This window comes from Lissotriton vulgaris, unplaced genomic scaffold (genome assembly GCF_964263255.1).
Source record: "Lissotriton vulgaris unplaced genomic scaffold, aLisVul1.2 SCAFFOLD_1577, whole genome shotgun sequence".
NCBI lineage: Eukaryota > Metazoa > Chordata > Amphibia > Caudata > Salamandridae > Lissotriton > Lissotriton vulgaris.
This window is the reverse complement of record NW_028243043.1, coordinates 264353-280980: the sequence shown is the minus strand read 5'-3', so window position 1 is coordinate 280980 and position 16628 is coordinate 264353. Positions and strand designations below refer to the sequence as shown.

The window sequence follows — 16628 nt, the reverse complement described above, 5'->3', positions numbered from 1 at the left end:
AATTGATAATTATGTTCTGTAGCGGGTTATGGGTTTATAGGGGAATAGGGTGGGAAGTAATTTAAATGTAATTAAGTAATACTTTATTTAAATTAATTGTTTTTGTTCATTTTGTAATTGTTAATTAATTATTAATTGGTATTAATTGGTAATTAATTTGTATTAATTGATTAATTGATATTTATGTTCTGTAGCAGGTTATGGGTTTATAGGGGAGTAGGGTGGGAAGTAATTTAAATGTAATTAAGTAATAATTTATTTTAATCAATTGTTTTTGTTAATTATAATATTGGTAATAATTATTAATTGGTAATTAATTATTATTTATTAGTATTCATTATTAATTTATTTTTACCTAATTATTCATTGGTAATTATGTTTTTAATAATTATGTATTGGTATTTGTAAATAGTTTGGATTTATTTAATAATTAATTTTTTTAATATATTAAAATATTAATATCTTTATAAGCATTTTATTTTTAACTTCTACGCTATCCAACACTCTCTGGAGTTGGAATAGTAATTTTTACCCCTACGCTTTCCAACACTTTCCCTACTGTTGCACTCTCTGTAGTAGGAATAGTAATTTTTACCCCTACTTCAATCCAACACTTTCCCTACTGTTGCACTCTCTGCAGTTGGAATAGTAATTTTCACCCCTACGCTATTCAACACTTTCCCTACTGTTGCACTCTCTGGAGTTGGAATAGTAATTTTTACCCTTACGCTATCCAACACTTTCCCTACTGTTGCACTCTTTGGAGTGGGAATAGTAATTTTTTCCCCTACGCTTTCCAACATTTTTACTTTTTTAAATTTGTGTTACATTTTTATTCATATTTATTTATATTATTATTTTATGTGTATCGATGTATTTGTAATTTATAATATTTTAAATTATGTATAAGTTATTAAAATAATTTTTAAAAGTTATTATTAAGGAAGTATATATTATGTATTATATGTATAGGTTTAATTACTTTTTGTATTAAATTATGTATATTGTTTATTAATTTTAAATATTTTAACATATGCTTAACTATGTTTATTACATTTATAAGTTTTATTTAATTTATTTTACATATTTTTATTTATTTTAAAAAAATGATATTTTTGTTAATTGCGATATTTTTTACTTCGATATTTTTGTACTTGCCTTGTTGGAGATAGGGTGTCGATATTGTTGACCAATATTTTTGTTGCGATATTTTTGTAGGTTGATATTTTGTATATCGACATTTGTCAGATATTCGTAATTCTGAATGGTCCTTGAAAAAGCGTTTGCAGAACATGAGTGAAAAACTTTGATTTCCTAAGGGGAGATACTATTTTACTGGTAAATAACCAATTCAATTTTTCAGGTGGAGTGACATTATACTTTATTAAATCAAAAGCAAGAGATCCTGAACTCTTGTGTTTGAAGTTTTTCCCATATGTAATAAAGGAAACCGAGGGGGGCAGAGAGGGGGGTTCGAAAAATAAAACAATACAAAAACTGCATCTTCTGAGCTCCTTCTTGCCAGCCTCTGACTGGAACAGGAAGCGGACAGCCAGGCTCCCTTCCCTGAGCCAATCACAATGCTGCAACGCAGCGTTGTGATTAGTGTGAGCGCTGTAACACGGTGCTCAGCCAGGGGCTGGAGGGGTGGGCATGTTCTCCCTACAGGCTGTAATGCAGCCTGCAGGGAGAACAGGGAATTGTGCATGAGTGGTGTGGGTGGTCCGAGAGGGCCGACCAAACAGTCATTGCACACTTAGGAGTGAACAAATCACTCCTTCCCTGCCATGCTCAGAGAACAAAGCAGCCCTGTCCACCTGCCCACCGCCCATCTGCAGGACACGAAACATAAAATGACAATAACTCTAAGTTAATGTCGTTTTATGTTTCTCACTGCTTAAAAGCAGTGGAGCGATGCTCCAACGCCACCAACGCCATAGTGGAGGAGCTGCCCCTGAGAGATTCTCGAGCTGAGCCAGAGCCCATCTTTTGGCTCGAGCCTAGCTTAAGTACCCAGCAGCTCACTCACCTCTGATATGTACACACCAAACTATTGTGCTTCTTTCAACTATACAATCTTTGAACGTTCACACTTTTAGCAAATATCATTTAGGGGTCGATTTCGATTCGGGAAAAAAAACATCCGTATGATTTGTATCCAGAGCCTTCTCCGTACGAATCGTACCCGTCCGTCCGAGTCGCGTAGCACGATCCGTATTCCGTGAATCCGTCCGAATCTTCGTGATCCGTACGTATTGCAAGGCTGGAACCGTGAACCGTATGACTTGTACACGTGCCGTATGACTCGTACACATACTGTACGACCCAACGAGTACGATCCGGACCAGGGTATGAGGAGGCGATTCATACGGTCCACGTCAGGTAAGGGCGAGTCATACGGAAAAGCAAACAAACACATACACACCGTACGGTCCATACCCCCATGATCGCAGGGGTACGGTGCATACCCCTTTGATCATGGGGTGTATGCACCGTACCCCATGTACGATGGGTGTACGCACCGTACCCCATGTACGATGGGTGTACCCATCGTACATGGGGTGCGGTGCGTACACCCATCGTACATGGGGTACGGTGCGTACACCCCATGATCGCAGGGGTACGCACCGTACCCCTGCGATCATGGGGGGTACGCACCATACCCGGGGGGGCCGTTCCGTACCTGTTTCGGTGCAAACTCTGCTTTTACGGCTGTTTTCAGCTCCCGTAGAAAAAAGGTCGTATGGTGCGTACCCGACACGTATCGTACTTGCTGGGTTGTAAAAACCAGCCGCGTACCGTACAGATGTCGCTTACAGCGGGTTCCGAGGGAGAATCGTATGGAGATTAGAGTCATACTGTCTCTGTACGACTCATACGGAGTACAGCTCCTAGTACGAATCGTACTTCGTCGTACGTACGGGGGACGTTGCAGGGTACGATTCGTACGGGAAAAACGCTCCGAACGGCTATTCGGAGCGGTTTTTCCCGAATCGGAATCGGCCCATTAATGTTATGCATGCTTGGTTGTACTGTATTATGATGAACATTGCTATATTATTGCAGAAAACTTGCAACAAGCTCAGGTCCTTCTCTCTGTGAAGGATTGGATAAATTCATGAGTTCTCCGTTATTTTTGTCTCCCTCCATAAACCCAAAGGAGGCAAATGTCAAATGGGTATTCTTGGAGATTTATTAGTTCCATGTTGTAATTTTCTTTAGGAGTTTTGTCACCATGAGTGAAGGCACACTACCATGCTGCATTTGTGTCCCATTTTACTCATAAATTGAGGAACTATTTTATTCGCAATGTAACACAGGACCACATTTTTACAAAAAGGCCTGGAAGGATGCTCGTCCTGAGGAGGGTTGTCGCTCTCATTTTTTTCAGTTTTATATAGAGCGAACTCGACCTGAAGGTATCAGAGCACTTTACATGAGCACCATTGTTGCCCTCACTCATATAATAGTGCAATAATTGATCAAAACCCCTGTCATTCTAGGGAATTGTCGCCATTGGAGGGCACCCTATCTTGGAACTAGCCGTACCACTGTTCATAACTGATCTAAATATTGACTCAAATGAGATTGGGACCCTGTCTTCACCAACTGGCCTCTAACATCTTACCTGACCTCCCTGGCTGGGAGTCTCTGGCACATCATCAGAGCTCTGAACTAAGTAAATAGGAGTTGTACCGCTCTACAAAACAACTTTACTACTAAATAATTTGATAAAATATAAAGTATCCCTATTGCAAACATTTGTCTCAAAATATGTTTTTTCACTCGTCAACATTTGCTAAAATGAAAGGTCTGTCCTAGAACTGTCTGTATGCAGAAGGCGCGTTTTTTAGCTCTTCCATATTCTATACATCTCAGGGCACCTACCATTTTCTCAAACAGACTTTTTCGAAGCAATAAACTAAAATCAAACACCAGATGAGGAGACTGCACTGATCTGGTAAACAGTGCAGATGAAAATGCACAATGAATATGCATGCAAATCACTGATGAGCGATGCCAGCAGGAGCACAAGAGAACAATTAAGGAAGGTGACTCACTTCCCATGAAAAGAATAGGGATATACTGCAGACGTGAAGATTAAAAGGTGTATGCACATGACATATAAACCCCTAGAATATCCCACCGGAGCATCTTAGCTTTGACATTTTCACTCTGGAGGAAGTGTTTGTGAGATCGTCACATAATTAGAATACACCATTTACATCTGTTAAGATGGCATCAGGGCTGACTGTGATGGAACTTCATAAGAAATATTTTGACGCAAAAACCGTTCTTTCACAATATTTCATACCGGAAGCTGAGTTAAAGCAGGATATAGTCACCCAGCGAGGTGAGCGCTTAGCCAGCTTCTTCAGTACGGGTAAGTGTAGTCTTTTTCTTATTATTACTGCTTGTGATCAATGATATGATGTGCGCAGCAAGTACCTACACTTTTTGAAATAAAGCGATCAGTATTGAAACATAGATTAACCCCTTAACTGCTGGGCCTCTTCCACCCAGTGCTGAGCCCTTTTTTGGCTATTTGGGATAGTTTTCGGTTAGGTCCCTGTAACTTTTTGTCTACATAAGGTATCCATGCCAAATTTGCGTCCTATTCTTCCAACATCCTGAAGATTCTAAAAGGTTTTCGGATTCCCCTGGAGGGGACCCAGAAATTAGCCGAAAAAACAGCTAAATTTGGTGTTTTGGGTGAAAAATGTTAAAAAAGTGCTGAAGAAGAAAGCACTGTATTTTTCCCTGCAAATGGTATCAGTAAAGTGTTTGTGGTGATAACATCACCATTTTCCCAGTTTTCAGGAACAGGCAGACTTTTTTAGAAAACCAAAATGTTCTACACAGTTTTGGCATTTTAGTGGGACATAGCCTATTTTTTTCGATTTTCTGGACTTTCAACCTCCTTTCAGCTAGTGCTAGAAATTGATGTAAAACCAATAATGGACCCCAGAAAGCTATACATTTTCAAAATGTAGAAAAAAAATTAGAATTCAGCATGAGGTCATTTGTGTAGAAACTTCAAGGTTATCTTATGGAAAGTAACAGTTCAAATTAAAACATATTGAAAATAAGTTGAAAAAAGTATGACAGATTTTTACAAGCAATATACCTTTGTGTCAACTGTAGCCTTATGGTTGCAGGGATATATAGAACTTGTATTTTCACCAAGAATCCGAAGTGCCCAGAGCCAATAACTGAGCTGCAACTTGCTTTGGTTTTTCATTGTGTACCGGGTATTAAGCAACTCACGTGGTAAAATAAAAAGGGGGAAAATAGGTATCAAGGAAAACTATGTATTTCCAAAATGGGAACAACATATGGAGTTTAGAAGCAGTGTTTATTTGCACAACTCTGTATATGTTGGTACCCATAACAGCATGTGAATTAGAGGGCATTTTTTTAAACAAATTATTTTTTACACACTGTCTTACATTTGGAATGGATACATTCATAGAAAGTCAATTGGCAAAAACACTTGTTCAACTATTCTGTGTTTCTGTAAGTCTCTCAGTAACAATAGTATCTCACTTGTGTGGGTAGGCATAGTGCCTGCGACAAGACATGGCAAGCAGAATACTGAAACTTGAGGGGGCCCCCCTGCAAGGTACACGGAGTGCCCCCCCCTCCATTCTCTGTGCCAGTCAAGAGCTGGGGATCACCTTGGCCATAAGGAAAAAGGATTCCGGTTCATCCATTGGTCACATTCAGCCTCTTATCAAGCCATTTACATACATCAATAAATACTACTGCTGCTGCCCCCTCCAGCAAAGTTACATCACACTGCCTCCAGCCGGCCCGCCAAACACATCCTCCTACTTGATTACCCACCTCCAAGCGAAACCTGGTCAGTTAATCACCTTCAAACACAGACCACTGCCGTTGTGCCTGCTTTTAATACATCCATTGCGCTCTACCCTCACCCTACAAAACCCGCAGTTATGCTTTTCCGTCCACCTTAAAAACCACCCCTCGGATGTCACTGTGATCCCGTGACCACCGCCCACTGCTCTTCTGTCCCCCATTGACAGAAAGACTGATAGCCAGTCCCCATCTAACCACTGCCTACCAATACAGACGGAGCCTTTCTGCTGCTGCCCTCCCCAATGCCACTGAGGTAGTTTAAAATATGTTAAACAATCTCTTCAACTGACCACCGCAAAATAGTTCTTCCTGCTAGCCTTTACAGCACCAAAGCCATTCCTGCTACTTTTCATCCTTTGCATGATGCACATAATAATATTAAATGTACAAAGGGTCCGATTTTTGTTCCCTATCGCCAACATTAATTTATAATATGTACCCCACCAAACCATACCTCCTGTCAAAGGCAAACCTGATTCATGTGTAGCAACAGTCAACAAGTACCCCAAGGACAAACACCGGAGAGAATGCGCGATTCATATAATTAAACCAACAGTGACAAAGTTGCATTTCCCCACCCAATGTCAGGCCAGCGAAGTCTGTATCCGCACAGTAGCCATCAATATCGGCAACGTCTAAAGCCCATTTCCACTTCCTTTCATTGGCAGCTCTTAATACGTATACCTATGCCTTCTGGGAGGCATCTACCACAGACCACAGCATTCTTTGTCTCCCTAAGACTAACCGAATGCTGTCAGTGAAATCTTCTCTTCCCCCTTCCTTACTAATAACTTATGGAGGATAACAAGAAGAAAATTATAGTATTTTCTTATGCAAATAGCGTATCAATCACTTGCTGCCTGCAGTCCTCACCAGATGCAGACATCCTGGCACCCCCCTTATTATTATCTGGAGATGTTTTTAATCCCTTCTGTGAACTGGGAAAAGAAATACCTTGCACAAAAACAAGCCCCTTTAAAATCTTTGCTACTTATACAGGCTGGCAAAGCATTTACTTGTTTTACTAACTGTCGTAAAGCAACAGGTAACTCATTCTAGGATTGGAATTACAGCTTAGAAGTGTGGAAGTTAATACTAAGAAGTAGGATGATTCTTCCCTGCATACGCACACAATGCAACAATACAATTTAGCTTAACAATTTGTCAAAAATGTACAGGAAGGTAAAGAAACAGCCCATATTATTTTTACAAAGAAAAATAGACAATTGTCAACTTTATAGCCCATGACATAAAAGCCTTAGCGTGCACAGCTTGTCCAAATCCACACAAATTCTACCACACACAGCACATTTGAACATCTCATAATTCCATGCCACAGAATTCAACTAGAAATAATGTAACCCTACAACATTCCATACCACATAATTACAATCCTAAAAATTAAAAAACATAAATTTTCACTTCACTCCATACCACCTAATTCCACATCACATTTGTTTTTTAAAACAAACTTTAATAGGCACCGCATAGTGATTTCAAGTTGTCGTAACAAATCTATCACGGTATTTCCGTTTTTGAATTGTAACACAGAATTCCTTCATGGAGATGAGAGATCGTCCTATATATGTCAAAATTAATAGGACAAGCTTGTGTCTATAACAAGATAATAAAGAGATATAAGTGCATACATAGGATACAAATTCCGTTCAGTATAATACAAAATATAAATTTAAACAACCCATTAATATCACCCCCGCCCCCCACCCTCCCTCATGGCCTGTTGGTTTCTATATGCCATACGACCTAGTGTGTGTGTGTATATAATACTTGCTGTGAGTCACTCCTAGTGAGCAATTACCATGGGGATTGTGACCCTTACCAGCCCTTGGGTTCGAGGGTCACGTTCAGTTTCATAACTCATGGAGTAGGGGTGATATGTGTGGGGTGAAGATCTAATGCTTTAAAACCTTCCAGCATAAGGTCCCATTCCATTGAGATGGGGTGCTTGCATAGCCCGTGAGCCTCCTCAGTACGCACCACCGTACCACCTCCTCCTGCAACGCAACAAGAGAAGGGCATCTAGGAGATTTCCATCTCATGGTGAGGCAGTGATGTTGTGCATCGGGGGACATGCAATGAATTTGTTTTGGGGTTAAGTAGGATCTGTGTAGCACCATGCATTGCATGAATTTAAATTTGGCATTGTGGGATACACGCTTGGGGTGTTCCTGAATGCTTGTCCATACATTATCAGTCAGTGCAGCTTCAGTTGCCTTGGACCATTTTATCCTAAGAACATCAATTGGGATGGAAACTTGTGACAGAATACCAACATATAACCATCTAATAAGATGGCTGCCCTCCCCCATGAAGTAGAGTGCCCGTACCAGTTAGTGTTATTGAGGTCCAGTACGCTGAGGTGCCCATGTCTTCCTAACGTAGTGGATACCGCAGCATGGGTTAAATAAAGGTGATCCAGTACCCCAGTGGCCTGTACAAAGGCATCATGGTCAAGGAGGGTTCCATCTCTAAACAGTGACCCTACCTCTCCTACACCAGCGTCTGCCCAGACTCGAAGCCGAGCCTTTGTGAGCCTGCCACCAGTGGTTGGTATTCCCAATAAGGGAATGTTATTGGTGTATGGGATCGCATCTGAGGTGTACTGCAGAACACTCCTTGAGCAATGGAGTGCCGTTTTAAGTAGCGGGGCGCTGCAGTGGGGGTTTTACTTTCGGCAATAATAGTGTATGTAAGTCTCCCCTCTCTAAGTCTTGGGTCCCATATCCTATTTCCTGCAGGTTCCTGTCTGCTGTCCAATACGATAACCATTGAAACTGACAAGCATAATATTAGGCCCTAAAATCAGGTACCCCCAATCCGCTCTTGTGGGGTTCTATCTGTAATTTCTTGAGGCTCACCATTTGCCATCCCATCCCCCATATAAGCTCCAGTAGGATTGTGTCAAGTGTGCAAGAAGTGGACTGAGGAATCACTAAAGGTAAATTCACCCAAAAAATATAAGAATCGGGGGAGCACCACCATCTTAGAGATGGCCAACCGTCCCATCACTGGCAGTGATTGGAATGTCCAAAAAGAGACACTTGAGCGGACTGCAGTAATCGCCTTGGACAAATTACGGTCAAGTTGGTCCGTCTGTGACCTGTATATATGGATTCATAGGTATTTAAATGTGTGGTGTGTTAATGGTAGGGTATATGTGCCAAAAAGCAGCACGTTGGGGTGGCGACCGTCACAGAGATTGAAAACATTCAACTTTTCTTTGTTAATGGCAAGGCCTGAGATACGCTAAAATGTAGAGAAAACGGTGGGGAGGGGCTCCACCCGAGCAGAGAAGTTGCGCAAGTAGAGGATTATGTTGTCGGCGTAGATTGAAATTAAGTGTTCAGTGCCACCTATTGGTATCCCCAAGTGTCCGGCAGTGTGCCTCAATCCCATTGCTAATAGTTCTAGGGCAAGGACAAATAAAAATGGGAAAAGGGGACAACCCTGTTGCGTGTCTCTGTGTATAGAATATTCTCATGAAATATGGCTCCCGGTGTGAGCCATATTTCTAGGTATTTTTAGGGTACAGGGCTAGGTTTGGGTTCTGGGGTATAGGGGTGTTTTAAGGGTTCTGGGCTAGGTTTGAGTTTTGGGGTACAGGGGTGTTTTTGGGGTTCAGGGCTAGGTTTGGGATTTGGGGTAAAGGGGTATTTTTAGGGTTCAGGGCTAGGTTTGGGTTTTGGGGTACAGGGGTATTTTTAGGGTTCAGGGTTAGGTTTAAGTTTGGGGGTACAGGGGTATTTTTATGGTTCAGGGCTAGGTTTGAGTTTTCGGGTACTGGGGTATTTTTAGGGTTCAGGGCTAGGTTTGGGTTTTGGGGTACAGGGGTATTTTTAGGGTTCAGGCTAGGTTTGGGTTTTGGGGTACAGGGGTATTTTTAGGCTTTAGGGCTAGGTTTGGGTTTTGGGGTACAGGGGTATTTTTAGGGTTCAGGGCTAGGTTTGGGATTTGGGGTACAGGGGTATTTTTAGGGTTCAGGGCTAGGTTTGAGTTTTGGGGTACAGGGGTATTTTAGGCTTCAGGGCTATGTTTGGGTTTTGGGGTACATGGGTATTTTTAGAGTTCAGGGCTATGTTTGGGTTTTGGGGTACAGGGGTATTTTTAGGGTTCAGGGCTAGGTTTGGGTTTGGGGGTACAGGGGTATTTTTAGGGTTCAGGGCTAGGTTTGGTTTTTGGAGTACAGGGGTATTTTTAGGGTTCAGGGCTAGGTTTGAGTTTTGGGGTACAGAGGTATTTTTAGGGTTCAGGGCTAGGTTTGAGTTTTGGGGTACAGGGGTATTTTTAGGGTTCAGGGCTAGGTTTTGGTTTTGGGGTACAGGGGTATTTTTAGGGTCAGGATGGGTTAGTGTTTGAGGGTGCTGGGGTATTTTAAGGAGTAAGGATGGGGTAGGATTTAGGGGTGCTGGGGTATTTTAAGGGAGCAGGGTAGAATTCGTTTTTAGGGTGAAAAGAGTAATGTAAAAATATTATATATATATATATATATATAGATATATATATATATATATATATATATTCACTGAAAAAACCATAGGTTATAGACCATATATAGTTAGGAATTAGCTTTTACAAAACCTTGAAAATTCACTGAAAAAACCATAGGTTATAGACCATGTATAGTTAGGGATTAGCATTTACAAAACCTTAATTTACTCGCACAAAACCATTGAAATTTGCAAATATAGTTAGTTGCACTAACTATATATCGCGCACCCGCAATCCACTGCTGATGATGTCACATATTACATCATTCATGACATGGTCAGTGACATCACTGATGACATCACTGATGACAACTCAAATGACATCACTGATAACAACATCCAGTGACTGTATGTTTCTGTAAAGTAAAAATAAGTCTAACATATTGAAGAATGAGTGGATGTATAAGTGTCTGGATGAAGGATTTAGTAGGTGCATGACTGACTGTATGAGAGAGTGATTAAATGTGTCTCACTGAGTGCATGGGTTAGTGACTAAACTGTCTTAATTTGTGCATCATTATGTCTGTTGTTCTGTAAACTGCTGCATGTGTTGATCAGTAGCTATATGATTAACTATATGGGTTATTGATTGGTTGCCCAAGTATTTCTATGGGAGAGTGAGTGTGTGTATGTGGGTGGCTGGGAGGTGTGTGACTCTGTGCATAGATGTGTGAGCAGTTGATTCACTACATGTATGGGTTCAAAAGTGCATGTGGAACAGCTGTATGGGTGGTTGACTGTGTGCATAAGTGTATTGGTGAGTGAATGGATATCTCAGTGCTACATGTCAAAGTAAGTACATATGTAAAACACAGTACATGTGAGATTGACATATATAAATAACTGTGCATAAGAGCCAGTGAATGTGTGAGTGGCTGTATGGATCATTGTAAACTTGTATCAGTGATTGTATAAGAGAGTAAATATGTGTTACAATATGTTTGAATAAGTAAGGTGTGTATAACTGTATAGTTGAGGAAATGGAGGTGTGATTGATTCTTTGCATGACTGACTAGGTGTATGAGTAACTCCATGGATGAGTGACAGTCTGTGAGTGTCTGTTTACACTGAGTGTATCTAAGGTTATATTAGAGCCCGGTCGTGGAAGCTGCCCACTGTTGTCACAGAGCCAGCCCTCTTCACTACAGGTGGGCAAGTGGACGCGAACGTTCTTAAGGACAATTGCAGGGGTTGCCCTTTTAAACACTCTATTCAAGAACTGGAATCATGGCAGGGAAACGAACGAGATGTGCCTCCTTTCCCACTTGGTTTGAAATTTGGATCCATTTCGCCAGGATTAATCCCTACCTGACACGGACTACAGAACCCAAAACGCCACTGATTGCTAACACCCAGGGGGCGGGGACTGCTTATGTAAAGGGGAGAGCTCTGGCGGATGACGTACATGCCACTGAAGAAGAGAGCTCGTCTCTCGAAATGCATTTGGCAGCTGACTTACTTGGAAGATCGTCTCCTTTGAATTCCTGCTGGCAGGTTCTTGAAAAATAAAGAGTTTGTTATGGAGTTCGTGTGTGGCAGCTTCCTGAAGGGTTCCCTCACTGTGTTGGATATATATATATATATATATATATATATATATATATATATATATATATATATATATTGCAGCACGTTTTTCAACTTGGTGTCGTCGAAAAGAACGGTAAGCACTCAGGTATCCGATTTCAAAGTTCATTTATTGCAAACCCGCTCACCCCAGGCAGAAGCGTTTCGCTATACAAGCTTCGTCAGTCTCAGTTTGTGTTTGTGATAGAGTGCCATTTTAAACCCCACTGGTCTCTATTCAGTTCATCAACATAGAAGATGGTCAAAATGTCAAAAGCGGTGGCCATCTTTAAATATATGTAACTACATACATCACAGTCGTTTAACCTGGCGAATAATAAAGTGCTCAAGTGCTCAATTAGAAAAACATAGTAACATCAAACAGTTTTTAATTCATGTACATACCAATAATATAGTTAAATGGGAATTATGACCAGATCCCACATGGTACCATAACGATATCTCATTATTTGATTTCTGTACCTTGAGGGGTTATATCCCCCATGTGTGTTTTTTATAATTCATATATAGGACCTAGATCACTATCCAGTAATATTCGTTGGCTGTGTAGTCCTGTATGGGCAAAATCTCATTTCATAATTCTATGGGCTGTAGTGTCTTATGTAGGACACCCGGGTGTCTGGGAATTACACTAGATGTTATATTTCTCAGATAGTTACTGGGTATGACGGGCTTATTGTACATGATCCCATGTATCGGTTTACAGGTGAACCCACATCTCCTCATCATTGTTAAGACCCCATGGTGTCATAGTTTTTAGGTCGATGACATATCTAGATTCTAGGATCCAGAGTGCCTTCTCCCTATCTCCACCTCGTTCTAGACGATTTACTTGATCTATACAGTAAAAACTTAAACGATCCCTGTTGCTTTGATGATATTCTGCAAAATGGTGGGCAACCGGATAGGATTTATCTTTATTAACGATTACTCGCATATGCTCAAGGATCCTACGTTTTGTGGGGTTAATAGTGCTCCCTATATAACGCTTTTTACAGGGCCACTCTAGGCAGTAAATGGTTTATTCCGAATTACAATTTAGCAGTTTTTTTTATTTTCCTGTTCGGTTTGTCCTCACCCGTTCTACCTGGGTATTCAGATACTTTTTTGCTGCCTTTACATGCTTTACTGCGTAGACAAGGGAAGAACCCCTTTGAGCTAGTTAAATTATGGGGCTGAGTTTTTGAGGAGAAATGACTGCGGACTAGATGGCCTGATAGTGATTGACAACGTCGATAGGTAATCAGAGGCCTCTCTGGGAGTTGTTTTTTCAGGACGTTGTCAGTGGTTAAAATGTGCCAGTTTTTCTTAAAACTGTGGACCAGATCACCAGATTTGGCGTTAAAATTGGTGATCATTCTTACTTGATTGTCATCTTTATGTGCACTTTTAACCACCAGGAGATCCCTCCTATTTACTTTTGACGCCTTTTCTGCAGCCTGTTCAAGTATATTATTGGAACATCCCCTACTCTGGAACCATTTACTGGCATCAGCTGTAGCATGTTGGAAATCTATTTCCGCTGAGCAGTTCCTTTTCAAATGTAAAAGTTCGCCGTAAGGGACATTTTTGATTAGACTTTTCGGGTGGTAACCTGCCCCGTGCAGTACGGCTTTCCCCGCTGTGGGTTTTCTATAGAGTCTAGTTTGGAGAATATTGTTGTGTACAAATACCTCCAAATCCAAATAACATACGCTGGTCGCACTTATTGTGCTTGTAAATCTCAGGTTCCAGTCATTATTGTTGAGGACGGCGATATAATCCTCAGCCGAGGTTCGATCGCCGCGCCACACAATGAAAAGGTTGTCAATATACCTTGTCCACAAAAGTATCTTGTCACTCCACACCTCATCGGTTCCTCCCCATGTCTCGTGCTTCTCCCACCAGCCTACGAACAGGTTCGCATAGCTGGGGGAGAAGCAGGAGCCCATAGAGGTCCCCCTAGTCTGTTTATATAGTTGGCCTGAGAAAAGGACGATGTTATTGTACAAACAAAATCGCATCATGCTTAATAATATGCTACTATGTGAATGATATCGGTCCGGTTTCCTATCAAGGAACCATTTAGTAGCTACTAGGCCGTTTTCATGGGCTATACAAGTATATAAATTAACCACATCTAGTGTTATTAAAAGCATGTCTGGTTCCCAAGAGATGTTGGCCATCATACGGAGGAAATCTTGTGTGTCCCTCACATATGAGGGTAAGTCTTTCACGATTGGAGCAAGATATGATTCAATAATGCGGGATGTATTTTCCAAAAGACTGCTAATCGACGACACGATCGGTCGCCCTGGTGGTCTTTTGGCATTCTTGTGGATCTTTGGAAGATGGTAAAAGGTAGGTAATATTGGTGATTCACACTGTAAAAATAAAAATTCGTCCATATTAAGCATGCCTTCTTCTTTCCATTTTGCCAACATAGATTGGTACTCTGTTGTGCTGTTGACATACTCGGCTCTCTTTATGATAGTGTAGCATTCTGTATCTTTTAATTGTCTTAGTGCTTCCTGTTCATAATTTTCCTTAATGAAAATCACTATATTTCCTCCCTTATCCAATGGCTTTATCTCAATAGTTTTATCATTCTTTAGGGACTTGATTGCATCCCATTCTCTCCTCGTAATATTTGAAGTTCTCATATCCATTTTCTCTTTTGCAATTTTTTCCAAGTCCATAAGTACAGCTTCATTGAAAACATCAATTTGCGTCATGAAGAGCGTTAGGCAGTTTTTTAGACTTATTTTTCAGATTGCTCGGATCTCGTATTTGTATTGCAGATACATTGTCACTCTGTTGTATTTGCGACCCCATTCCTTGGATCTCTTGTGTTGGAGTTAGAAGCAAATTAAGAAGAGTGTTTGAGTTTTCTTCCACACGTTTCTCCGTGGCGTTATATATGTCAACTCTCACATGTACTATGTTTTACATATGTACTTACTTTGACATGTAGCACTGAGATATCCATTCAATCACCAATACACTCATGCATGCACACAGTCAACCGCCCATACAGCTGTTTCCACATGCACTTTAGAACCCATACATCTAGTGTATTAACTGCTCACACATCTATGCACAGAGTCATACACCTCCAAGCCACCCACAAACACACTCAGTCTCCCATACAAAAACTTGGGCAACCAATCAATAATCCATATAGTTACTCATATAGCTACTGATCAACACATGCAGCAGTTTACAGAACAACAGATATAAAGATGCACAAATTAAGACAGTTTAGTCACTAACCCATGCACTCAGTGAGACACATTTAATCACTCACTCATACAGTCAGCCATGCACCTACTAAATCCTTCATCCAGACACTTATACATCCACTCATTCTTCAATATGTAAGACATATTTTAACTTTACAGAAACATACAGTCACTGGATGTTGTCATCAGTGATGTCATCAGTGATGTCATTTGAGATGTCATCAGTGATGTAATTTGAGATATCATCAGTGATGTCATCAGTGATGTCACTGACCATGTCATGAATGATGTAATATGTGACATCATCAGCAGTGGATTGTGGGTGCGCGATATATAGTTAGTGCAACTAACTATATATGCGAATTTCAATGGTTTTGTGTGAGTAAAATAAGGTTTTGTAAATGCTAATCCCTAACTATATATGGTCTATAACCTATGGTTTTTTTAGTGAATTTTTAAGGTTTTGTAAATGCTAATTCTTAACTATATATGGTCTATAACCTATGGTTTTTTCAGTGAACATATATATACATACATACACACACACATATATATATATATATATACATTTTACCTCTACATATAACTATATATATGGATATAACTATATATATGGATCCATATTCATATATATATATATATATATATATATATATACATATATATCATTGACTCTGTAGACTTATGCATATTTTTGTATCTATATACACATATATATGTTTATAGATACATATATATACCTATTCACTGAAAAAACCATAGGTTATAGACCATATATAGTTAGGAATTAGCATTTACAAAACCTTAATTTACTCGCACAAAACCATTGAAATTCGCATATATAGTTAGTTGCGCTAACTATATATCGCGCACCCGCAATCCACTGCTGATGATGTCACATAATACATCATTCATGACATGGTCAGTGACATCACTGATGACATCACTGATGACATCTCAAATGACATCACTTATGACATCACTGATGACATCTCAAATGACATCACTGATGACATCTCAAATGACATCACTGATGACATCACTGATGACATCACCGATGACATCTCAAATGACATCACTGATGACATCACTGATGACATCTCATTTGACACTACTGATCACATCACTGATGACATCATTCATGTGATAATACGATGAACCTCTTCAGATTCTAATATAATCTTAGATACACTCAGTGTAAACAGACACTCACAGACTGTCACTCATCCATGGAGTTACTCACACACCTAGTCAGTCATGCAAAGAATCAATCACACCTCCATTTCCTCAACTATACAGTTATACACACCTTACTTATTCAAACATATACTAACACATATTTACTCTCTTATACAATCCCTGATACAAGTTCACAATGATCCATGCAGCCACTCACACATTCACTGGCTCTTATGCACAGTTATTTATATAT

At 40.2% G+C, this 16628-nt stretch overlaps 1 protein-coding gene across 1 annotated transcript in view; it reads left to right on the top strand.

Moving 5' to 3' along the window:
- The first annotated feature begins 4139 nt into the window (after window positions 1–4139).
- Window positions 4140–16628, top strand: part of LOC147668728 (nicotinamide N-methyltransferase-like) — a 53317-nt gene continuing 40828 nt past the window's right edge. The window contains exon 1 of the mRNA XM_086948471.1: window positions 4140–4384. Coding sequence (XP_086804597.1) covers window positions 4237–4384 — 148 coding nt within the window. The 5' untranslated portion in view covers window positions 4140–4236. The remainder of the gene's footprint in view (window positions 4385–16628) is intronic.